General features: G+C 42.5%; 1 protein-coding gene across 3 annotated transcripts in view; it reads left to right on the top strand.

Annotated features, from left to right (window-relative positions):
• Positions 1-366: 366 nt before the first annotated feature.
• The window catches only part of TNPO1 (transportin 1), a 59,594-nt gene continuing 35,216 nt past the window's right edge, over positions 367-24,744 (top strand). Inside the window, exons 1-4 of one of the 3 annotated variants that reach the window (XM_055698727.1) lie at positions 367-647; positions 855-968; positions 4,731-4,806; positions 21,360-21,509. In XM_055698727.1, coding sequence (XP_055554702.1) covers positions 864-968; positions 4,731-4,806; positions 21,360-21,509 — 331 coding nt within the window. In that variant the 5' untranslated portion in view covers positions 367-647; positions 855-863. The other 2 variants (XM_055698728.1, XM_055698729.1) reach the window with 2 other exon arrangements.

Below are 24,744 nucleotides of genomic sequence, written 5' to 3'. Positions count from 1 at the left end.
ATTTTATGTATATATAAATATATGTATATATCTAAATTTCTGATTATGACCTGCGATCTCCCCTGATCTATTTTGAGGCTAAAGATAAGAAACACTAGCTATGCAATGCAGTTTCCTTTGAGTTCCCCCCACCGTGCCTTCTTGTGTGGTTGGCCTTTCCCTCTTTACGCGGGTAATGGGGAGCTGCGCAGACAGGCTCCGCACCGAACCCAGTCCCGCAGAGCTACGGCAGGCGGCCACGCAGCTACCGCGGCCCTGCCGCCTGCGCCGGCTCCGCACCGCGGCTGCCCCGCCGCTCGCTGCGCCCCCGCTCGGGCCCGGCGCAGCGGTGCACGCCCGCAGCTGCCCCAGGGGGCCGGGCCGGGGCCGCGCTTCGCCCCGCGTCTTTCGAGGCCGCGGGCGGTGTCCCTGTGCTCGGGCGGGGGGCTGCGGGTTTCCCGCCGGCCGGGATTGAGGGGCCCGCGTTTTGTCGCCACCAGGCTCCTGACGGTGTGGGACGCAGCAGGGACAGGCTGACGACGGCGCCGGCGGGCCCGAGGCGGTCCGGGCGGGCGGAGACGTGCCCGGCGCTAGGACCCAGGAGGACTACAAATTCGCCGTGACTCAGGCTGCTCGGCGCGCAACGCGGCGGGTGGTGACGGGAGTAGGTGGGTGTTGTCCGTGCAGCGGCGGGGCCGGGCGGCTGTGGGGCGCTTGGCTGGGTGCGCGCTGCGCGGCCGAGAGCCGGGGCGGGCCGGGCGCCGCGGTGCCCCTTCCCTCCCTGCGGCCTGCCTTCCTTCCCGCCCCACCGCCGCTCCCGGCCTGGGCCCTGCCGCGCCGCTAACCGCGGCCGCCTGTTGTCTGGTGTTTTCCAGGGAACCAAGATGGAGTATGAGTGGAAGCCGGACGAGCAGGGGCTCCAGCAGATTCTGCAGCTACTCAAGGAGTCCCAGTCCCCGGACACCACCACGCAGAGGGCTGTGCAACAAGTATCCTTGGCCGAGGCCTGCGCCGCGCGGGCGGGACGGGACGGGCGGAGCGAGGCCGCAGCGGCTCGGGCGGGCGCTGGGTAGGCCGGGGGCGGCGGGCGGGGGGAGCGCGGCCTGCGCGGCGTTGTGTCGGCGCTGCGGCAGGCGGCGGCCGGGCCTGCCCGGGAAGCGCCACAGCGCAGTGGGACGAGCCGCAGCCGGAGCAGGCAGCCGTGGCGCGGCGTTTGAACGGCCGAGGCGGCCTGTGGGCCGCGGGGCCGCCTTCCCTGCGGCGGGGCCCGGGCAGCTGTTGCGAGCCTGGAGCCAAGGGCCGGGTTGTTTGGTGGGTTTTTTGTTGTTGTTGTTGTTTTGGTTTTTTCTTTTTAAAGCCCGGGCTCTGGCGCGGCTCCGCCGGCGTCCGCCGCTTTCCCGGGTTGCCCCGCGCTGGGCCGCCGTCAGCGCCCAACCCCCCGCCGCGGCGGGCGGGAGCGCGGCCCTGGCGGGTCCCGCCGAGGGGCCGGGGGTGGCCCGGGGAGGGCCGGGCTGAGCGGGCGGCGCGGCGCGGGGTACCCGTCGCCTCTGCGGCACAGCGGGGGCGAGCAGCGGCCTTCTGGGGTAATCCGGCTCTGGGATTCGAGGCGAAAGCCGTATCTGATGTGGGGGTGTGCCCCTGGCGGAGCTGCTGCCTGCACGCCCTCGCTGGCCTGCTGGCTCTGTCACTGCGCATTTTGTTACGTTGTGAGGATGCTTCTGCTTGCCTAGAAGCCCGAGCCGAAAATACTGCTCGTTACACTCGTTAAAATCCACGGGAAGCGGGTAATCTCTGTATGTGGCTTCTTGTGCTGCGTTGCAGTGCATTTGGTGTTGTGTTGTGGATTGTTGGGTTTTTTACCCCCTAAGTGTCTCTTGATTGTCGAAGTGATGAAATAGCAAGGCTTTAAGAACAAAGACTGAGTAAAATAAATCAAACAGAAGCATAGGTCTTGAAAAAGAAAGCCTCATCTGCTGTCTCCTGCTCCTTGAGCTAGCCATATAAGCACTTTAAAATATCTGGAAGTCATGATATTCTATGAAGCATATGAGTTTATCATCTTGATCCCTTTTTACTTAAGGCACTTGTGTGAAGACCTTCACACAAAGCAACGGAATTTATTTAAGTAGGTAAGAATACATATGTATGTGTCCGTATAGAGATATTTACATTATCTTTACAGTTTAGCTTGAAGACATATTTGTTCCACTTTCATAGCAGATGCGGTCAAGCTAGGAAGGCATCTGTTTTTATGTGAATGATGTAGGGAGTTTTCATCTCAATCATCTTGTTCCTGCAGATGTGTTTCAGACTTTTAAGATGCTATTGCTTCCTTTGAAAAATTCAAAACAGAAGTGCCCGACTAGGTAGAAAGTGTTCTGATAGTGCCCCCAACTTAAACTAGTGCTCTTTAGTATTTAAAAAGAAAAGGGTTTCCAGCAACAGTGTTTGTAGCGTAGCTTTGATGTAAAATTGTATTTTAACGCTCTGCTTCAAATAATACTATCTGGTTTGTTTATTGAAAAATAAAAGTGTACATGTGGGATGGGCATTATGGTTCATGCTATCTGTCTTGAAGATGAGTAGAAATTAATTAACAGAACTTTTTTTTTCATTCAATGTTTGAAATTCTTTTTAAATGGTAGTGGTAACTCCCTGCTGTTCTGAGATACCTATGTGGGCATTCAAGGTCCTCATATATTGGCCTGTAAAGGTTAGAGAGGTGGTGTGTTTTTACCATTGTATTATACAGCAGTTTGGGAAAATGTTCTAATATAACTTGAATGGCCATGTCCTATAATTTAAAAATTAAATATATATGTATATGGCCTTTGAGACTATTTCCACAAAAAAATTGTGATGGCTGTTGTATTGTAGAATCCTACTTGGGTGGTGAATAATGGTTTCAAATTTAAAGTACTCTCAGCTGATAATTTTTCGTAAAATCTTCAGTGTGTTGATTCTGTCATGCTCTTCCATTACGACACTATTTTGGCACGTTTGGGTCCTTAGAACTCAAATATAACAAAGTGGGGAGTATAGATTAGCCAAAACCCTTTGTTAACAGTTATGAATGCTTAAGGTTTCAGATGTTTTTTAAATTAAGATGCTAGATGTTTCTTGGAGTAAAAAAGAAGTGGGTGAAGAAGTTAAGAAAATAGGGCTTATAAGCTGTTCTTTGATTCCTAGACCAAGTAAGTGTTTTGTCATTAAGTTTCTGTTAAATACTGCTCTTCCAGTTCTTTCTGCTCACTGCTTCTGCTGCTTCTTGTTTGATCCGTGGTTAGTTGGTCCATTGATCCAACTGCTAGTAATGTTCAACTGACTGATTTGGTGATTATGTTGCTGAAGCTTGGACAACAAGAAAAAAATCTTTGAAATGTGCTATCTTGCTACTTGGCTGTTCCTGGAGGAGCTCTTCGGCTTAGCAGCTTTGACAACAATCTTTGGATATGTAGTTTTTCATTTCTTGGGGCCATATAGAGTGTTCTATATTATTTTCACTTACCTTGACGGTCCTGTTTACATTTCATCTCCTGTGTGTTACACAGAAGAGGAGCTTGTGTGTCTGATCAGTATGCTTTACTCTCTTTATTGAGGGCAAGCTTCTCTAGCAAAGTTAGTACTTGATACGAACAGCCTAAATATCTAAAAACTAAGTTTCTTAGTGTTTGAGACACTGGCTGTTGGTTGTTGGGAAGAAGTAGATCCTTTAGAACTGGAAGGGATTTACTGGGCCATGAAGTCCTAACGTACATGTATTTGACTAAAGTTTAGTTGGTTTGAATGTTTGCAGATTTAGCTAAACAGCAAGCAAAATAACTGCCTATGGGACAAATGATGTTACTACTTCTAAAAGTAATTTTTTTTTAATGTCTTGATTGTTTGCCATACTGATGATATCTAGTAGGTTTAGTAACTTAGAACTGATACTGCACTGACTTAAAATATTGTCAAGCAGAGTACCTGTTAGTACCAGGGCATGAGAACAGGATACAAGGAGAATGCCAGATCACTGCACTAGCCAAGCAGTGTCAGAATAATGGGAAATTAGAGGCAGATGTAATGACAAATTTTGGGAAAAGCAACTACATACCTTCACAGCTGTTGATAAACGTAAGGATTCTTCCTGCAGTTAAGGAGGATTTTGTCATTTGTTTTTTTGTTTTGTTTTATGAGGCTGTGGATGAGCATGAACTTCTAGGTACAACTATCTGTGCATTTACAGTTAAACAGGTTCTCACTGCTGAAAACTCAGGCTGTGGCTAGTTACTATCATAAAGAAGTATGTGTCTACTGTTAAAATGAGTCACTTATCAAAATCATAGCTGTTGTATTTTGATGCTGAAATGCTTTTATTTATTGTGGACAGGAAAGAAAGATGTATTATGGGGATTATGTCTCAGTAGATTCCTTAGGTTTGGCAGTCTTGTAAGCGTAAATATTGAAATCCAGAACTGTACAGAGGAAGCTTTTTTGAGTGGCTTTACAAATATTTTTAAGGATCTATTACTTTCTGTGTCTGTCCCTGGATTTACTTTTTTTTCCCAGATTTTCCCAAAACTGAAAGGTATTTCTTCAGTAAAAAAATTACAGAAACTGGTTTTAGATTGTTCATACTCTGCAATTATAAGCTTATAGTTACAGCTGGTTGAAGTGACACAGCAGTACATAACTCAATAATCTTTGTATCCAGAAAGATAAATGTTGTGTGTGAAGATTCAGCTTTCCTTAACAGTTTCTCTCTTCAGAAACTAGAACAACTCAATCAGTACCCAGATTTCAACAACTACCTGATTTTTGTTCTTACAAAGTTGAAGTCTGAAGGTAAGTTCTTGAGATGTTTACTGTTTTATTCCTTTTTTTTTTTCGTTTTTAAATTTACTTTATTTGGCTTGAAAGAAATAGGAAGCTGATGCCTATGGTCAGTTTGCTGGTTGGTTGAGCTGTATAGTCATGTAGAATTCATGTATCCTCTCGGAAGTCTTTTTGGAAAAAAAATCTGGTAACTTACTGATGCTTGTAGTTTCAGCTTTGGAATAGAATCCATTCTGAATGGCCTGTGAAATCTTCCCAGAAATGTTGGAGTGTCATACCTCTGTTAGACTGCAGTGAAATTGTGGAATAACTTTTATGAATCGTGACTACACACATAATAGTACATGCTGATAAATTCAGTTATGATAATGATCTCCCTAGTAATGAGACTGAAATACTTTGGAGATCACATGCTAGAGCTGTCCAAAGATTATGTCTATCAGAATCTTCATTCTGAAGGCTTAATTCGAGTAAAATGCAGTTAGAAATCAACTGGCTACTTACTGTTGTCTTTTTCTTATGGATGTTAGTACAAACTGTATATGGCATACTATGTCGCCTTTACCAGCTGGTAAGTTCAGACAATTCCTTAGTAATGGTCAAGGTGTGTGAAAGACTTGTCTTTTTAGTGTACTAAAGCCACTAATTTGTGAGGTTCTTGACAGTGAAAGAAATTTGTTTCAAGATCTGTTTTAGCACATCTGGCTTCTTTATATTTGTTTCTAATTAATGTGTTCAATTGATTGGATTGTTTTCTGGTTATTTTTCTTTTTCCTTAATATCCTGATACTAGTGCTTTGTGTGCCTTCTAGTGTTTCACCTCTGGGTTTCTGGATGCTTGCTTTTTTCCCTTTGAATTAATTTTACCTACATGTGACCCTGTAACATTCAAAGAATCTGTAAGAACATTTATCTTAACTAGTGTTTTGGTTGTGCTGTCACCTTACTTTGGAAGGAAGGAAATGGAAAGAGGGGAACAAAGTAGATTTTCATATTTGAAGGGGAGAGTGTTTTTGTCCTATGTTGGAAGTCTCCTGATCATCTCCAGGGCCTTGGGGGAATACCTCAGATTTGGGAGAGAAAGCTTTCAAGACCTAAATCAGCCAGGATACTGAACTTTTGAGCAAGGTGTCAGTGTAGATACACCATGTGCTTTAAACCATCAACAGAGAAATGAAAAGCAGAGCAAGTCCAGTAGTGGGATCTGGAGTCTGTACAGACGATGTGAGGAGAAGGATGTTCCACTTTTTTCCCCCACAAATTTGTTTTTAAACACTGCCTTACTTGCTAATTTCCCCGTTTTCATTCTATTCACCACTTGAAGTTCTGGATACTGTTCTGTGTTTAGCAGTGCATCAGAGTCTGTCTTCCCAACAGATCATCTTAGATTATCCAGTAGTCTTCTTTTACCCTTCTTGATGTTTGGACACATAGAGTGTGTTTGCGTGGCAAGGTTCTGGTAGTGGGGCGGGGGGCTACAGGGGTGGCTTCTATGAGAAGACACTAGAAGCTTCCCCCATGTCCAATGGAGCCAATGCCAGCTGGCTCCAAGGTGGGCCCACCACTGGCCAAGGCCGACCCCATCACAACGGTGGTAGTGCCTCTGTGATAACATATTAAGAAGAGGGGATGGAGGTGAGAAATATGCACCAGCAGAAGAAAGGAGTGAGGCTATGCGAGAGCAACAACTCTGTAGATACTAAGGTCAGTGAAGAAGGATGGAGACAAGGTGCTACAGGCACCAGAGCAGAGAGATTCCCCTGCAGCCTGTGGTGAAGACCATGGTGAGGCAGGCTGTCCCCCTGCAGCCCATGGAGGTCTGTGGTGGGGCAGATATCCACCTGCAACCTGTGGAAGACCCCACACTGGATCAGGTGGATGCCCAAAGGAGTCGGTGACTGGTGGGAAGCCTGTGCTGAAGTAGGTTTGCTGGCAGGACTTGTGAACCCATTGAGAGAAAAGCCAACACGGAAACAGGTTTGCTGGCAAGACTTGTGACCCTGGTGGGGACCTATGCTGAAGCAGTCTGTTCCTGAAAAATGGCACTGGAGCAGTGTGTGAAGAACTGCAGCCCCTGGCAAGGACTCACATTGGAGAAGTTCATGGAGAACTGTCTTCCATGGGAGGGACCCCATGCTGGAGCAGGGGAAGAGTGTGAGGAGGAAGGTGCAGCAGAAACCTGTGATGGACTGACCGTAACTCCCATTCCTTGTTCCCCTGCGCCACTCAAGTGGGAGGAGGTAGAGAAATCAGGAATTAAGTTAAGCCTGGGAAGAAGGGAGGGGTGAGGGGGAAGGTGGGTTTTTTTCTGATATGAATTATAATATTTTTAATTTCCCCAAGTCAAGTCCGTTTTGGTCGTGATGGTAATTGCTGAGTGGTGTCCCTGTCCTGGTCTTGACCCATGAGCCTTTTGTTATGTTTTCTCTCCCTGTCTGTTGAGGTTGAGGAGGAGAGTGTTAGAGTAGTTTTGGTGGGCACCTGGCATTCAGCCAGGGTCAACCCACCACAACACATCAATCTGTTTGGAATTGGATGAAGAGTAGGAGATGCTAACTGTTGCAAAATGGTTGGATGAAGCTGTTTTATCTGAGGGGGAAAAATTAGGATCTGGCAGATTGAGGGGGCAAGAAAGTTGGGGAGAAGTGACAAGTTAATGTCTAAGAAGAGATGTTTCAGATCAGACTGCACTGATACCTTTCACAGCTACATCAGGTCTTTTGGAGACTGCCGAGAAGCAACTGTTGCTTCAGACATGCTCTTGTGCTGCATCAGTGACATTTTTAGAGTCATAATCTTTTTGTCCAAAACCATTATTTCCTAACTTAGTATTTCTAGTTCAGGAAACTTGCAGAATATTGAGGGTGCCATAACTGAGTCTGGTGTTCATGCTTTTCATATTATTTGCCAAGTTCTAAATACCGTGTTACTTCCCTTGTTAGTCCTACCCAAGCAATGATGGAACACTGTTGGTTGGATTTACTTTGAATCCAACCAACAACCCTCTGTCATCCCTTATTAGTCCTACCCCAGCATGGTAGAGAGACCATCAGATCTGCTGTTCAGTAGCTGCAATACTCTTGCAACTTCTTTTGGACCAGTAAGGGGAAATCGTGATGGACTCATCAGGTAGGTAACTGTCTTCAGTGCAACTGGGAAAGTATTCTTTCCTTTCCCCTCCTGAAGAAGATTCACTTGGCACTGTCCTACAGTCTTGCAAAGTTTGTTGACTAGGGGAAGGAACTTCTGTGCTTTACACCACAGACTAAAGCATAGATATTCATACTTTTGGAAGGTCACACTTTTGTTATGGCCATACTGTCTCAGCAGAAGGAGCTGAAAGTAAGGTTCCAAGATCACTGCCAGTTTATTCAATAAAAATTAATGTGTTTTGATAGTGCATGAGAAAGAGAGATTGGTTTGATAGCAGGTGGGACTAACCTTTTGATTCAGTTTCTGCCACTGTTGAAATCACTGCTGAGAAAACTTTGCTTAAGGATACATTTAGGTAACAGCTCCTCAATGTGGGAATTCTGTAATGGTTCATTGAAGTGTGTGTTGAATAGCCTAATTGTACGGCAGTGGAGGTTGTACACCTCTGCAGGCAAATAACTTTGCAAGCAAATAACGTCACTTGCAAAGCTGGCTGTTCCAAGGCCGGCCTCTAAGATGCATAGGTAAATCTTACGTGTAGGGAATTTGCTTTGGTTTAGCGCCAGAGAGACTGCTTTTCAGTTGCAAAAAGTAGTAACTTCATTTTCCCCCCAATGTTAGCTGCTTCAGATTTCTGTGTCTGAATGCTTGTGACTTGTCGGTTTTAGGTCTGCTGTGATACTCCTGCAAGTACGTGGTAGTTTTCTTGGTTTACAATTATGTGGGCCTTGTTAAGCTGTCAAAGCTTGTTAAGCTTGGGTATTCCTGGAAACAGATGTTGCCCTGCTACCATTTCATCTGTGAAAATATATAGCCTGGCTTGCAGCTTCCTTTCTTTTCCTGAAGTAGTGTGCATTTCTAAAGATAGTGCTGTGAATTTGGATGAACCACAGAATATAAATGATGTTGAGGAAACAGCCTTCAGTCCTGGAAGCCAGACAGTAGGTGGGCTGATGGAATAAAATATGATCCCAAGCCATTAAAGTTTGAGGTGTAGGTCTCTGGTATGTACTTCTCAGGAGGCATGGTGCTCGGAGGTCTTGCTTAGGTGGGTGAGATGGAATCCAGATTAAGATCTGAATGAAAGAAGCTTGGTTTTACTAATTTATCTGTAAATTAACATATTACTCAGATGCTTTGTTAGGTGTAGCTGTGCCTTCTTGGTTCAGTAGGTATAAAACCTCACAGACTATATAGCGGCACTGCCCTGCCTTAGTGTTGGTTTCATGGTTTTGTTTGAGTTCTCTGTGGGGTTTTTTTTCTGGTGTCCCCTGAGCTGAGCTCAGAATTCTGTAGGCTTCTGTATTTTGTTGAAGAGCTGTTTTGTGGAGTGTTTTGAGTTCTTTGATTGCTTTCTGTATTTTGTGTGGTTGACTGAAACAGTCCAGCACTGCAAGGGAGTACCAGCTTTGCCTCTTGTTGCTTTCTTTGCTTGCCTTCAGCTTCACTTCCTTGTCCCAAGTCATACATTTAGATTCTCCTGCCCTTGTTCACGTTTTTCTTCTTTAGTCCCAAGTCTGTTCCCTTGGTTGAAAATACAAGAAAGTATTATCCCAATTTCAGCCTTCTTGCTGAGGCCAGTTCTAACCTTTAGTGAAGGTACGTTGGAGCAGTTGTCCCAAGACATCTGAAGACTGAAGGAGGTGTGAGGTCCTGCTCTGCTATATAGGGAGAGATGAGTGACTCAGATTCACTGGTTCCCCAGGCTGGATTAAGGTGAAATGGCACCAGGGCCCATAAACACGGGGTCTTTGTTCTGGGCTCACACATTGAAGTGGCAATAATAACACTTGGCAATTATCAGTAACTTACAAGGGTAAGGTCTGCATTTCTTGGGAAAGAGAGGTATTGAGTAAGAAAAGGAAAGGAGCAAGAGAAAGAGACGGTAAGGGAATGGGTGGGTGGGTGTAGCTGACAGTCCTGGATCCAGCATTGGTCTGGCCCACAGGGAGTGTCTGGTGCAAAGAGTCACCAGAACCTTTGGGGAGTCCCCCTTTACATATGGTCTTTCTCCACCCCCGACATGCCTTCTCCACTTCTCAGGTAAGTTAGCTCACATGCGTAGTTAACGGTTTCCAGGACATTCACCTTTTGAGGAAGGGGATTCATGAGCTGGGGTGCACCTGCCTCTGCATGGTGGCTTTGCCTGCCTGCATGTCAGTTCGTCCTTATGATGCTGCCATGTCCTCGGCCGGGTGGCTTGGTTGGCACAGTGATCCCTTGCAGTTGCCTCACTGCTTGAGAGAAACTTCTCAGCCCAAACTCTACATACTTAGTTTCTTCTGGGTGTCACAGCAGGTCAGAGGAGGGACCTCTAGGTGTCATAATGCAGACAATTCATACTGCAAGCGTAAGGTGAGTTTGTTTCAGACCTTGGTGACCGTAATGAAGAAACTCCTGAAGTTGTCTGTAGCAAAGCCTTGCTTTGTTTGTACCTTCTGTAGATAAATGTTTATAAGATCCCGTTTATCCCATCTAAAATAGACTGACAAAAAGAGCATTCTTCTTAATTCTTCTGTCTTTTCCTTTTGTGGGACAACTTTGTGAATTGCCTAGTATTTTCTTATTTTTAGCCTGGAATTACTCCATGCTTCAACTCGCACAGCATCCTGAATTTTTGCAAATGATAGATCTGGCTTGCATTAAATTACCAAAAGATGGTGTCCATTGTCATTCACCAAGAATACTCTGTAATCTTCAGAAATTCAATTTGTCAGTTAGGGTGTTGGGTGTGATGACTCTGTTGTAATCGTGCCGTAATATTTTGTTGATGCGAGGTTGTATGAGCATACTGTGTGATGATAGGCCTTACTTGCATCAGCAAAGACTACTCTGTTGCCTTCTGGTAACATTTCTCCGTTCAGCTGTAAGGAGAAACTAAATTGAAACTTTGTAATCTCTGCAGAGCTTCCTGGTGTTTTTCTGCCTGTATCCATTGTTTGTGAACTTCACACCTGTGGGCGAAAAAAGGGAAGCTGTCTTTATTTGAGGGCAGAATTAATGCAGCATTCTGCTTGGCCTAGTGTGGCTTTCATGTTGGTGGATGTTTTATATAAATATTGCAAGAACAAAAGTGGTGTCAAAGATTACCACTTCTTAAGTAAGATTTGACATACCTAATACCTCTTTATGTGGTGAAAAGGAACAGAACTACTGATACGATGTGTATTCCAGTTAAAATTCAGACGGTCCGTCCTTATTCCCAAAACTCGCATGTCCTTTCTCAAATCTACCTTTTTATCCTTGGGCAAGAGACAGATGACATGGTTAGTTTGTGCACAGTTTCTGTAAAATTTTGCATTTGTCTCCTTCTCCCCTGTCTGCTGGGTTCTTGTCAGGACCTAGTCTAATGAGAACATATAGACACAAATGTGTGATGGTTGTGGTGGCGTTCTGCTGCCCCATATAGCTGTAGCTAGCTATCCTGTTGCAGCTGTGCAAAGCGTTTGCGATTCTGATCTTGGAATGTGTTTTAGCAACTGACTCTTCTCACCATCCTGACATAACATGGGAACTGTAGTCTTTGGTCTCAACAGGATGTTATCATGATGGATTGATCATGACTGGGTGTAAGGCTATCACAGTCAAGGATCAGAATCGGAACTCTTACTCTGAAGGTGAATGAGCTGGGATTGAGAACAACTGCCTTAGTACTGCCTTTATCATAGGCATTAAGAACGGTCTTTTTATTACCAAAATGTTTTGGATTTTTATAAATCAGTTAGAGCACTGTCTCTGCAATTTTTGATCTTGTTCATGTGATGACTTAGTCATTCGGAGTACCTTATTTTGACATGGAACGTTGTCACGGAGAAGTATCCCCATCCTCCCGACCCCTCATTTTTGTTTCAGCAGAAGTCCATGAAGATGGTAATTTATTTTCTGGGAATCATGACACTAATAATTCATATAGCTTTGCAAGCGGAGTTTGGAATGGGGTTTTGTAACCCATTACTGGGATCCGAAGTGGTGGTGTGGGTTTGGTGTGAATGTTTTCTGATGAGTGTTGAAATTTGAATTTTATTTGGACAACAGGGCTCATGAGTCTATATATATTAGCTGTATACTAGATAATTCTTCCTTTCCATGCCTCTGTAGGGATATTGTAATGCAGATTTAAGGAAAAGGCTTTTCCTAAGTAGCTGTATGATATAGATGCCACATGTGAGAAGTGACAGATTGTTTATTTATTTATTTAAAGTCATGAAAGCAACTTTGAAGTTATCCAGTGGATTGAATTTTGTGATTCAGTGTTTCAGAAATGCTTTCCTGGAGCTCACTACTCTGAGGAGGCAGAATCAGAGTACGGGATTGCCATTTTTATCTTTCCCTGTCCCTGAAGCCCATACAAGGAAAGCATTGAAAAAGAACAAGTAGAGTAACAAGTTTCTTGATCATAGAGAGAATTTCTAAAGAGCTGCTGGGCATGAATCTTCCGTCAAAATACCCAATGGTCTTTGAGTAATTACCTTAGAGTCTGGGGCTGTTACCTGAGAATTGACTTACTTGTGTCCAGAAGAAACAAAGATCTGCCTGGAGATGCCTATGAGAAGCCCTGGTGACCTGACAGGAACGAAACCGCCTCTAACATTGAAAGAACTCCTCAGGTAGCTGCCTTGGAGGAGTCTGGGGCTGCTACCTGGGAATTCACCTGTATCCAGAGGAGACCAGCACACTCCTGGAGATGTCTGGGAGAATGCCCTGGACCTGCAACCAACATTGAGAAAACTCCTCAGGTAGTTACCTTGGAGGAGTCTAGCACTGTCATGAAGGGAGTGGTTTAGGTTAAGTCACGTGAAGAATCACCATCAAAGGCATGAGCAAAATATTTTGAATAGGAATTTGTGGCAATGCAACTTAACAAAGTTTGGTGGCAAGGTTCATTCTGTTACTTACTGCACAGATACATCACACAAAGAGGAATCAAGTTAAAATGAAGCTGGAATGATTTACAGAGACTAAAAATGTTAAAGGGTAAGAGAGACCCTCCCGCTGAGTCACAAGGTTCCCCTTGCTTTCTAAACTCTTAATAGAGCTTAGGTATGGCTAGATCCAGTCTTAGTCTCGGACTTGGTCAATGCTGTATATCTAAAGGATGTCTAAGGTTTGTTCACAGTTTAAGGTTTATCATAGGATTTAATTAAACTACAAAAGTAACTTAATTACAAATTTGAAATGGTAATACTTATTATGATGTACCTAAATCAATTCATACTGACATGCACGCAAACACAAAGGAATAGATACCTAGATATATGTATGTACAAAGGTATATATATACCTGTTAGAAGTTTTCCTTGAGTTTGGTGAAATACACCAAATGCCTTGGCATTTCTCAACAGGCAAGGGGGTTGAGACTTGAGAAGCAGTCAAATCAGCCTAGGCCTCATCGTCAGCTTTTGGCAATGGTCCCCCTTAGTATTGCAGACTTGGGAATTCGTGAGCCCTGAGTGGTGCCCCACTCCAGGGGAGATTGCTGGTCACAACCTGCTGCAGTCCAGGAGCTCAAAGGGTCTCACTTAGGACTGCTGTTCATAGGGTCAGAGATGATTTGCTTTAGTCAACAGTAACTTCCATCCTGTCCACAATCGTGAGTTTGTAATTACTGGAATTTTTCAAAATTCCAGTGATGGTGGTACATTAGATTCAGATAAAGAGTGTTCCTGGTCTTCTTAGGAGGTGTTATGTTTCAGATAAGGAATGCACCAAGGCTGTCAGGTGGTGCTGTGGTTGAGATAAGGAATGTTTCTGGTACAGCCAGTGCAGTTTTCCACTCCAGCCATGCAAGAGTTGCTGGTGTGGTCAGTGGATGCTTAACTGTCCAGTTCATTACATGGAGAACAAGGCTTAAGCGGGATTCCTAAGATTGTAGAGCAGCCCAGGAGAAGAGGGTGAGATGCACCAACACAGGCTGCTATCTGAGAACTCTGCTGTCTCCCAAGAAGACCAACACACTCCTGGAGATACTTGTTTCCAAGCTCCTGAATGGAGGGAGTCTTTTGTATGTTGGAGACTGATCCATGCTCTGTACCTTGCTGGGAGTGCTCGCAGGCAGCTTTGGAGTGTTTCAGCCTATTGAGTCACCTAGTGCCTTCATGTACTTAATCACATTGAGTTAGGTTCTTCAGAAGTCCTGTTCACTGTAAGCATTTTGGGGGCGAGTCTTGGTATATATTTTCTCTCTAGTAGCTTGTAGAGAGAAAGTACAAAAGTTTTCAGACTTTCCCTTGATTCTTAAGGTTATCAAACTTGTGGGTTTGTTTTCTATGCCTATTTCTGAAGTTCAGGTAGTCTTGGATGAGGTCTGTTTTGGCCTTGCAATAGATGTGACTTCTGGGGGGTAAGTTGGAAGTATGTAGCCAGCTATTTGAAGCCTTTATTTAGTGTGTCCTGTGAGTTGAATGTAGTCTGCTGCAAGGGATAGCAGAGGATCAGTCACTTTGTTCCTAGTAAGAACTCTTGTGTAGCCAATACTAGGTCAACTAGTCCTTGGTCTGTGCCCCCCTCTGCCACCAACAAATAAACACCAGAGAGAGATGACAGTACTTTTTAGACCTTCTCAAACTGCAGCAATGTCCTGCGCTTGTTACATAGTTTGGGATCTGGTAGTGAAATCATACTCTCATCGCACTAAATCTCTATTTCTTATTAAGGATTCTTCTGGTCTTGATAGAATTCTAGCACTGGTTTAACTGCAGGATCAGGTGGTGATACATAAAATGGCATTAGATAGGAAAAGTGCCAAGACCACCAATTTGTGGTGATGTGACAGAGAAGATGAGAGTAGGAGTGAAACCTGAGGATTAGTTCTTTAAACTTTTTGTGGTTTTGGAAGCCTATAGGGATGTACAAATTTTGGCATTCTGATTGACCTGTGGTCATTATTAGTTAGAATGCAGAAAATTCTGTAACTAACCAACAAGCTAATTTTGATCAGCAGTTCAACACCCTTCCCATATTATCTGCAGCTCAGTTTTATTTACAACATTGTCTTCAGAAGCGCAGCTGTTGCTACTTATTCAATAAATATGCAACAATCAGCATTAGCAGACATTTTCAGCTTTGTTTTGGTGTCTTTACAGATGTTCCTAATCTTAGACAGTTGTGTCAGATTATTTTCTATGACTGACACAAGTCAACTGAGCACTGATTCATTTCAGACTAGCCACTATATTTCAAGGTCATTTTGTGTTCAGAAACACTGAAAGTTTTGAAACATCATCAGTCCTGCTTCTAACATGATACCAAACCATACCAGTTTAAGCAAGAAGTGGTATACTTAAGGTTACTTAAAAATCCAGCTTAAAAAAAAACACAAACCCAAAACTAGACGGTTTTTCTGCTAAGAATCTCCTGAAGGTTTCTCCATACTGTATTCTTATACATTAGGGCAGAAGAAGTTCTAAATCTTCTGCTTCCCATATGACACTGCTGTGGTGGAATATTTTTTTTATTATTATTTTATCTCTTTTAAAAGACAGTCTCTCAATAATGGATCAGAAATCTTCAAGTGCAGCAGACACTGGTCATGTTTTTTATCGCATTTTGTATTTGTATGTATTAAATCCATATCACTAGTTAAAACATTGAGAATGACAGCTTTTCTGAAAAATACTTAACCGGTTTAAGGCTGAAATCAACAGACACAGCAGTTTTGCTTTAGGGAAAAAGTCTTACCCTAACATTTAAAGTTGCCAACATTACAAGAGTAATAGGGAAAAATATAGCCATGCTCATAATCATTATATCACAATCTGTGAATGGATAAATGTTACCCTCATCCTAGTCACTCGGTTCTTTTAGCAATCTAGAAAGTTATGTTGTAAGGAAGAGAGGATGAAAAGGCATGGTGAAACAAAAGCTTACCTTGAACTTGCAGGTGAGCTACAAAAACCTCATTGCTTTCATATAGGCATCCTGTGTCATACAAATCCTCATTAGAGGAAATACAGCTGGTTGAGGACACAAAAGCACTGCAGTAGCCCTAAAAAAATTGAGATCCATGTAACATGGGTTTGTGTCCATTTGCTCTGTCTATAAACCATTAAAATCTGGAACTCATATTAAAGGCTTGCAACAGATTTGAAAATTTACCGAGAAACAAATGGTGATTACGTGATACAGCTTTATAATAAAGTGAGGCAGTGTAAGAGGGGAATCTTCCACTGAACTGATTGGCACCAAAGATGATAGCAAATGCCAGAGGTCTGCTTTGCTTTCTTTTTCTTGTACTATATGTTCTTGTCAACTATATTTCCAGGTTGACTGAGATAGAAGGAGGCAAGACTGTGATCTTTTTTCTAATGGCTGAAGCATATGGCTGACAGCAGTTATCACAGAATCTATGAAGACTAAAGAGTGTATTACTCAGCTCATAGGCCATCTGCCTGTAATCTCTGTGTTACAGCAAGAACTCGATCCAGACCTATATTACTGTCTTCTGACAGTGTAGCTGTTAAGTTATTGAACACCCTGGATTCCATAAATACCTTTGTGTAGTCATATCAGAAAATCTTTCTCTCAAACTAATATTTTGACTATGGTATGTTTTGGTTTGGGTTTTTTTGTGTTTTTGGGTTGTTTTTTTCCCAAATGCCAGGGTATCAGGTTCTGTCCTGCTTCTCTAGCTCAAGTGATTGCTGTGTGCTTAGCACCAAGTCCTTTGTGACTTTTGCTTGTCACCTCTCAGTATGGTGATGGTTAGTTTTGCTTTTTTAAAAAAAAATCTTTATTCTTTTTCTCACTTGATGAATTCTTTTTCATTCATCAGAGATGCGTTTTTTGCTATGAATCCCGTGGAATCTTTGTTGCAGGTATATAATATAAACACTTAGCATACAGAATAGTCTTTCTTTTATGTTGGCTGAAAGAATCAATCTAACATTCTTCATGAGCTGCATACCATAGGATAGTTCATGAAGAAAAAAATGGTGCTAAAGTTTCACCTTCGTGTGACCTTGATTTTTATCTAAACCAGCTGGCTAATCTGCCTATTTCTGACACAAGGAACTTAATAGTACCTGTATCTCTGATTGGTTAAATTGGAGCTGTTGCCTTGTCCCTTTTGTAATTGTAGCCAGGCATTCTAAAGGATTAATGTTTTTCTTGAATGCACTGTTTAATATTTTCATATTGGACTTTATGCTAATAGTGGCTAATGTACTGTATTTAGTCAGGTTTGGTTTTGACTTCTTTCACCCCCAGAAGATACTGCTGGCTGATACAGAATGAGTAACTATTGCATTCTGCATCTAACCAGCTGCTGACAATGATGGGTTTATTGTGGCTTGAGAGCATTTTAAATCTGTGGAAGCATAGAACAGGCTGGGTTGGAAGGGACTGTAAAGATTATCTAGTTCCACCCCCATGCCATGGGCATGGACACTTTCACTAGACCAGGTTGCTCAAAGCCCCATCCAGCCTGGCCTTGAGCATTTCCAGGGATGGGGCATCCACAGCTTCTCTGGGCAACCTGTTCCAGTGACTCGCCGCTCTCACAGTAAGGGATTTCTTCCTAATGTCTAATGTAAATCTACCCTCTTTCAGTTTAAAGCCATTGCCTCTTGTCCTATCACCACATGCCCTTGCAAAAAGTCCCTCTCCCTACAAGCTCTCTTGCAGGCCCCCTTTAGGCACAAGAAGGCTGCTATAAGGTCTCCCCAGAGCCTTCTCTTCTCCAGGCTGAACAAACCCAGCTCTCTCAGCCTGTCTTCATAGGAGAGGTGCTCCAGCCCTCTGATCATCTGTGTGGCCCTCCTCTGGACTCACTCCAGCAGGCCCATGTCCTGTGCTGGTTTTGGCTGGGGTAGAGTTAATTTGCTGTATAGTAGCTGGTACGGGGCTATGTTTTGGACTTGTGCTGGCAATAGTGTTGATAATACAGAGATGTTTTTGTTACTGCTGAGCAGGCCTTACACAGAGTCAAGGCCTTTTCTACTTCTCACCCCACCCCACCAGAGAGTAGGTTGGGGGTGCGCAAGAATTTAGGAGGGAGAACAGCTGGGACAGCTGATCCCAAGTGGCCAAAGGGATATGCTATACCATATCACGTCATGCTCAGCGTATAAAGCTGGGGGAAGAAGGAGGAAGGAGGGGGACGTTTGGAGTGGTGACATCTGTCTTCCCAAGTAACCATCACACGTGATGGAGCCTGGCTTTCCTGGGGATGGATGAACACCTGCCGGCTGGTGGGAAGTGGTAAATTAGTTCCTTGTTTTGCTTTGCTTGTGTGCGTGGCTTTTGCTTTATCTATTAGCTCTCTTTATCTCAAGCCACGAGTTTTCTTACTTTCACTCTTCCAGTTCTCTCCCCCATCCCACTGCAGAGGAATGAGTCAGTGGCTGCATGGGGCTTAGCTGCTGGCTGGGGTTAAACCACAACACCTTATGTTGAGGGTCCCAGAGCTCAACACAGGACTCTGCATGGGGTCTTACAAGAGCAGAGTAAAGTGGGGAAATCGCCTCCTTTGACCTGCTGGTCATGCTTCCTTTGATGCAGCCCAGGGTACAGTTGCTGTTCTGGGCTGAAAGCACACATTACTTGGTCATATTGTCCTAATTGTTATCAATACCCCAAAGTCTTTCTCCTCAGGGCTGCTCTTAATCCATTGGCCAACCCAGCCTGTATCTGGGCTTGGGATTGCCCCAGCCCAGGTGCAGGACCTTGCACTTGGCCTTGTTGAACTTCATGAGGTTCACACAGGCCCACCTCTCAAACCCATCAAGGTCCCTCTGGATGGCACCCCTTACAATCCAGCATGTCAACCGCACCACACAGCTTGGTGTTGGCAAGCTTTCTGAGAGTGCACTTGATCCCATTGTCCATGTTGCCGACAAAGGTGTTCAACAGGACTTGTCCCAATACAGACCTCTGAGGACTGCCACTCATCACTGGTCTCCATTTGGACATGGAGCTGTTGACCACAACTGTAAGTGCGACCAGCCAGCCAGTTCCTTATCCACTGAGTGGTCCATCCATCAAATCCATGTCTCTCCAGTTCAGAGACAAGGATGTCATGTGGGAGGAGAGTCAAATGCTTTGCACAAGTCCAGGTAGATGACAGAGGAAATTAAGGAAGACATTTGGCTTCCTTCCTTGCCACAGGCAACTTTGAATCTTAGTAACAATTTGTGGAGGACTGGATTTCTTGAAGATGTGTGTACCTATCAGTGGGTTACAGTTATGTAAAACAATCAGAGTTTGATTTTTTTAATTGGTGTAAAAGTTCATGTGGAGATTTTACTTTTAATTCATAATATTTCAGGCAAATCTGAGACTGATAAAGAGTTCAAGTGAGAACTTATTTCTTTAGGTCACTCTCCACCTCATCTTTATTAATAATATCTCCAAAACTTCAAACAAAATTACTTGATTTAACTTGCCAAGTAGTGACTACTAATAGTAGCAGTAGTACTTGCGACATCTCACAACCAAGTTATGTGGTTGAGAAATGTTTGTCCACTCATTCAGTCTTCAGTATTTTTACTTAAAATAATAAAGCCTTTCTTCTCTCCTTCTCCATTGTCCCAGATAAGTTATTGGCCCTTGAAATGCAGTGCTGTATAATTGAAATATCTAGACAATATAAAAATTAGAAGTTTTATATTGGTGGGTATTTACAGCTATAGTATAGGTAAAGCTATAGAGTTATTTCAAAGGTGTATGCATAGTGTGGCTTCCTGGTTTGTGATGTTACTGAATTCTATGTAAATGATACATTTGTAAATCAACACATATATAATTATGGAGCATGAAAAATAGTGCTTCTTTAGGAGAACTGAAATACGAACATAAAAACAAGACTCGTCATTATATGATGGCGGCCTGTTTTGGCATTCAAATAAAATCAGTTGAAATTAATTTTAGTTCCTGATCAGCCAGACAAAACCCCTCTTCAGAAAAGTTTCTGTTCTAACTAGCATAGATCACAATGGAAAGCGTCTTTAATGTTCATAAGTCAGACCTTGTGAGTGTAGTGAGTTTTGGTGTTGTGATGCAGTAGCTCTAGTTTGAAAATACTTTCTGTTTGAAAGTTGTATCTCTTATTTGGCTTATCCTTATTTCTGTTGGGATGTTAATAGTTTTGAATGCCCAGAATAGATCCATGTCTAAACTAATTCTTGACAAAAAGGAACTTTGAATTTTTTTTGTATGAAGTCTTGATTTGGGCAAGAAATAAGGATGCTCAAACAAGTGACTAAAATGCTAATTAAAATTCACTTACTGTGCTGATTAGGGTTGCTGGAAACTGTAAATTCAAGTTTTCATATACTAAAAACTAATCCTTTCTATCTAGAATATCTGGATCTCACTTCCAGCATATTTCAGAAGGATTGCCAAGTTACTCATGCTCTTGCTTGAAGAACCAAGCATGAGTCTGCTCCAATATAAATGAAAAATCTAGGCTGTTCTTTTTCTGTTCCTCTTATCCCAATAATTGACAGAAATTTGCAAGTGTCCTGCTTTTGTCAGGGATAGAACTCATTTTCTTCTCAGTAGCTGGAGCAGTGCTGTGTTTTGGATTTGGTGTGAGAACAATGCTGACAGCACACTGATGCCTTTAGTTGTTGCTGGGTAATGTTTATACTGAGTCAAGCAGTTTTCAGTTTCTTAGGTCCTGCCAGCAAGAAGGCTGGAGGGGCACAAGAAATTGGTAGGGGACACAGCCGGGTGACCTGGACTAGCCAGAGGGATATTCCATACCATAGAATGTCATGCTTGGTATATAAACTGGTGGGAGTTGGCCAGGGTCTTGGGATTGCTGCTCGGGGACTGGCTGGGCATCGGTCAGCAAGTGGCGAGCAATTGAATTGTGCATCACTTGGGTTTTATTTCCCTTCCCTTTGGATTTTATTCCTTTCTCCCTCTCTCCTTTTTCTCATTATTATTATTATCATAATTATATTTCCATTATTAAACTGTTCTTACTTCAACCCTTGAGTTTTACCTTTTTCCAATTCTCTTCCCCATCGTGGGGGAGTTGGCAGGGGAGGGTGGAGTGATCAAGCTGCTGGTACTTTGTTGCTAGCCAGCCACCTACAGCAGGCAAAAAGAGCTTAGTGGAGAGTACTCAAACTGTTGTCTGAACTTAAATTCTTACTCAGTTCAAATCAGTTCTGGTCACTTTGTTCTTACAGTTCACACTATATAACACTTAACTGTTAACATTGTTTAAAATCTTTTTTCCCCCTTCTCTCTCTAATTATTAATTTAATAGATTAGTAGAACAGCTGATATTTAAAGGGATCACAATACCTTATTTTGTAGAAAAATTGAACACTTTCTGTGGGAGTAGGGGGTGGAGGATTTACTATATATGTGTATATAAGTTTTGCTTTTTTGCATTGTTCTGGCAGTCTGCCTTATTCCTATGAGCTGATTGAAGGTTGACGAGTTATTTTCTGTTGCAGATGAACCAACACGTTCCTTGAGTGGTCTCATCTTGAAGAATAATGTAAAAGCACATTTTCACAACTTTCCCAGTGGTGTAACTGACTTCATTAAAAGCGAATGTCTGAACAATATTGGTGATTCCTCCCCCTTAATTAGAGCTACTGTAGGTAAGTTTGCTCTTATTGCTGTCTTTTGCTTAGTCTATTGCTTCACTAGTGATGTGAAGAGTTACTAAACTCCTAAAACTGTTTGCTTCTGGTAATTGTCACAACTTCACTGTTTAAATGCTGATATTTCTCTTCAGTGTGAATATCCAAGTGTCACACTTAATTTTGCTTTCTGTTCTCTTAGAATTGATTTAGCAATTCAGTTCATATCCCTTGAAATATAACTGAACAGAAGTTTTATTTGAATCTACTGAAATTGAGCTTGCTGCCAATTTCTGTGCCTAAAAACAGGGACAAGGTGAAGGTTTGGCTTTAGAACTATGTAAGCACTCCTCCTGCATCGATGAAACACTTCTGTTACCTGACTTCCTGCCCCCTATATGCAGACATACACACATCCCTTTGGGGAATCATTATACTATGCATAACGCATTCACATAATGACTTTCTGTTTTTAAATACCTTCTGTCGTAAAACGGTAGATGAAGTGTGGTGTGCAGAACATCATAGAACTGGAAGTGACCTAAGAGATGATCTAGTTCCTTTGAAGTTTTGTTGTTACATGGATTTCTGATTTCTTAGGTACTTCTTGTTTTAGTGCACCTCTTCCATAAAATATGCATATTTGCTTTATGTTTACGTATTTCTAGGTAAAATTGCTTTTCTGTCTGCTTTTTGAGAATATGATTTCCTCCAGTTACTGCAATCATTGTAGTAATTTTCTTGTCCACTCAAAGAACTAGAAAAAAGTAGAATGAATATATATTTGAGTATAGTAGAGAAAATGAAGGTGAGTGTCTGTTCAGAAAGAAATTCAGCTTGTATCAGCTAATTCCTCTTACAAAATAATCTAATTTTTCTATAGGATTCCTTCTCCAGACATCTGGCTTAGGGACTGTGGACTAGAGAAAAATGCTCATCTCTTAGCTTTTTCCTGCTGTCTTGTCAGTTGTTAAGCTGCTTTACTATGAATTTTATTAATGTCTTGTTTTCTTAATGACACTAGAAACAAGTCTTTGAGTGGCAGGTACTTTCGTGATTTCAGTTTGTAGAAGAGTCACACTTGCTTGTTTGTTCATAGGAATTGTCAGTGGAGTACAATGATGTTGACTGAAGAATATATTCCAGCTCTATTTAGTTTACTGCCTTGGGGTTTTTTGGTGGTGGTGGTTTGTGTCATGGGTTTTTTTGGCGAGTGGGAGAGTTGTTTGTTTTCAAGCAGTTATTCTTGATTTCTGCTAGTACAAAATACTTGCCGATTAGTGGCTCAGTTACTGTTCAGCTCTAAGGGATCCTTTCAGGGATTATTCAAGCATGTATGAACTCTGAAGATGAGTAGCAACTGATGAACTGTATGCTTGCCTAAAAGTTGCTATTTAGTGCATGCCATTTAAACTAATGACATGTTGGATCCTTGTAGCCTTAATAATGAGATTGGTCCTGTGCTTGCTGGTACTAGCTAGGTGTAAATGTATTACTGACTATCTAGGCTGCCTTGGTTGCATATGAGTTGGCATGGGATAGAGCTGCTCTTTGGGATGTGTACTGGTTTTTGCAGTTCAAGCACAATCAATTTAATTAGTCAATTTCAAATAAGATCTCTGGAATTCTGATAGGAAGATGACAAGTACATCAAAATACCATCATAGAAGATTTAATGCAGCATTCACTCTCCTTTGTGGTTCCTAGCTTTTGCCTGGTAAACACTAGATGCTGATAATACCTTTTGGCCAAGGTAGAAGGAAACTAATTAAGCCCATCCTCAGAATTTACCTCACTGAGGACAATGAGCATGGCAATAGAGTTGATTTTAGAACTGTGACTTGAGACCAAATGGTGACTACATACTGTTGTATTCTCACTTACCTTTTACCTCTTCCAATCCTGAAATGTGTACGAGTGTGGAACTTATCTGTGCTGTTTTTAAACAGCTCTGGGTATACTTGTAATATGCGCAAGTTTTACAGCTGAAGGAAAGACTCTTTGAAAACTGCTTTAAGTGTTCTTCCAAAAGGCTTATCCCAAATAGTAACAGGATAACCTAGGAGGAAATACTTCCAGATGCATAGGCAAAAAGTGATCTGAGGCCACTGCCTCTTGCAACAGAGCTGTGCGCAGTTTAGACCATTCATGTCATTATGAACTTTCTGTACAGGTCTGAAAAGAAGCCATTTAATGCTGTGCTAGTGTTTTTTAAATGGTAAGGGGACACTTCGGTGGGGACAAATAAAAAGAACAGTATCAAACTGTTCAGTTTTTGTGATGTTCATTTGTGATGTTCAGTTTAATTAAAAAGAAAAAAAAGTGGATCATTAAGCTGCAGTACAAGTAAAATAAGTATTTTTTTTATTAATGCATCTGATATTCTTTGTAGGACCATAATATTCAGGAGAAGTGCAGTCTTTAAGACTCCATAGATCTCCATAGGCATAGGGAATCTTTTCTATTCGTTGCAGTTATGAAGAGAACTGGACAAACTACTTCCGGACCTGTAAAATTGTGTTTTAATTCTGTCCCCATTTTTGCCCTTTGTCTTTGTGGGCTTTGCAGCCTATTGCATCAAAGAAAACATCATGCAAAATACTTTTTAAGTTACTGTGTGTCTTTATTTACTGTGTCCAGAATGTCCTTATCTCTGTAATGGTGTCCCATATTCTGGTGTAAACAACAGGAATTGTAACATTTTCTGCCAAAGAAAAATGGTAAATTGTAATTTGCTCAATGAAAAAGCTTAGGAAAGCTTTTTCATCACTTGTCACTTAGGAGATTGCTAGTTGTAGTATCAAGTTCTGTGTTCATACTCATTAGAACTAACTGCGAGTAGAATAACGAATTATGCTACCCGTTCCATTTTGTCCTGAGGCAAAATGGATTCATAGAAAGTCAGTCCTAGTTCATACGCAGCCTTCCATGTTCCTGCCACCTAATTAGTTTTTCCTGGGGTTTCTGTGTGTGCTGGAAACAGAGCTGACCTGTCTGTTTGCTGGATCTCAGTCAGCCAGCCAACCCCTAAAGGTGATCACTGGATGACCTGTTTTAGCGTGTAAGCTCTTAGTAGGTATTTCAGTCTTAGAATGCCTCCTTAATGTTTTGTGTAAGCACAGTAAAGTTGTGAACACGTAACTTACCACTGGGTTGTAAGTTTACTGAATGACAGATTCCCACATTCATGCTTTTGTATTATAATAAAGAAATTACTTGAGGTGGGTACTCTATATTTACTGGATGTCTAGAT

The sequence above is a fragment of the Falco cherrug genome, chromosome Z (assembly GCF_023634085.1).
Source record: "Falco cherrug isolate bFalChe1 chromosome Z, bFalChe1.pri, whole genome shotgun sequence".
Taxonomy (NCBI): domain Eukaryota; kingdom Metazoa; phylum Chordata; class Aves; order Falconiformes; family Falconidae; genus Falco; species Falco cherrug.
This window is presented reverse-complemented; position numbering and strand designations above follow the sequence as displayed.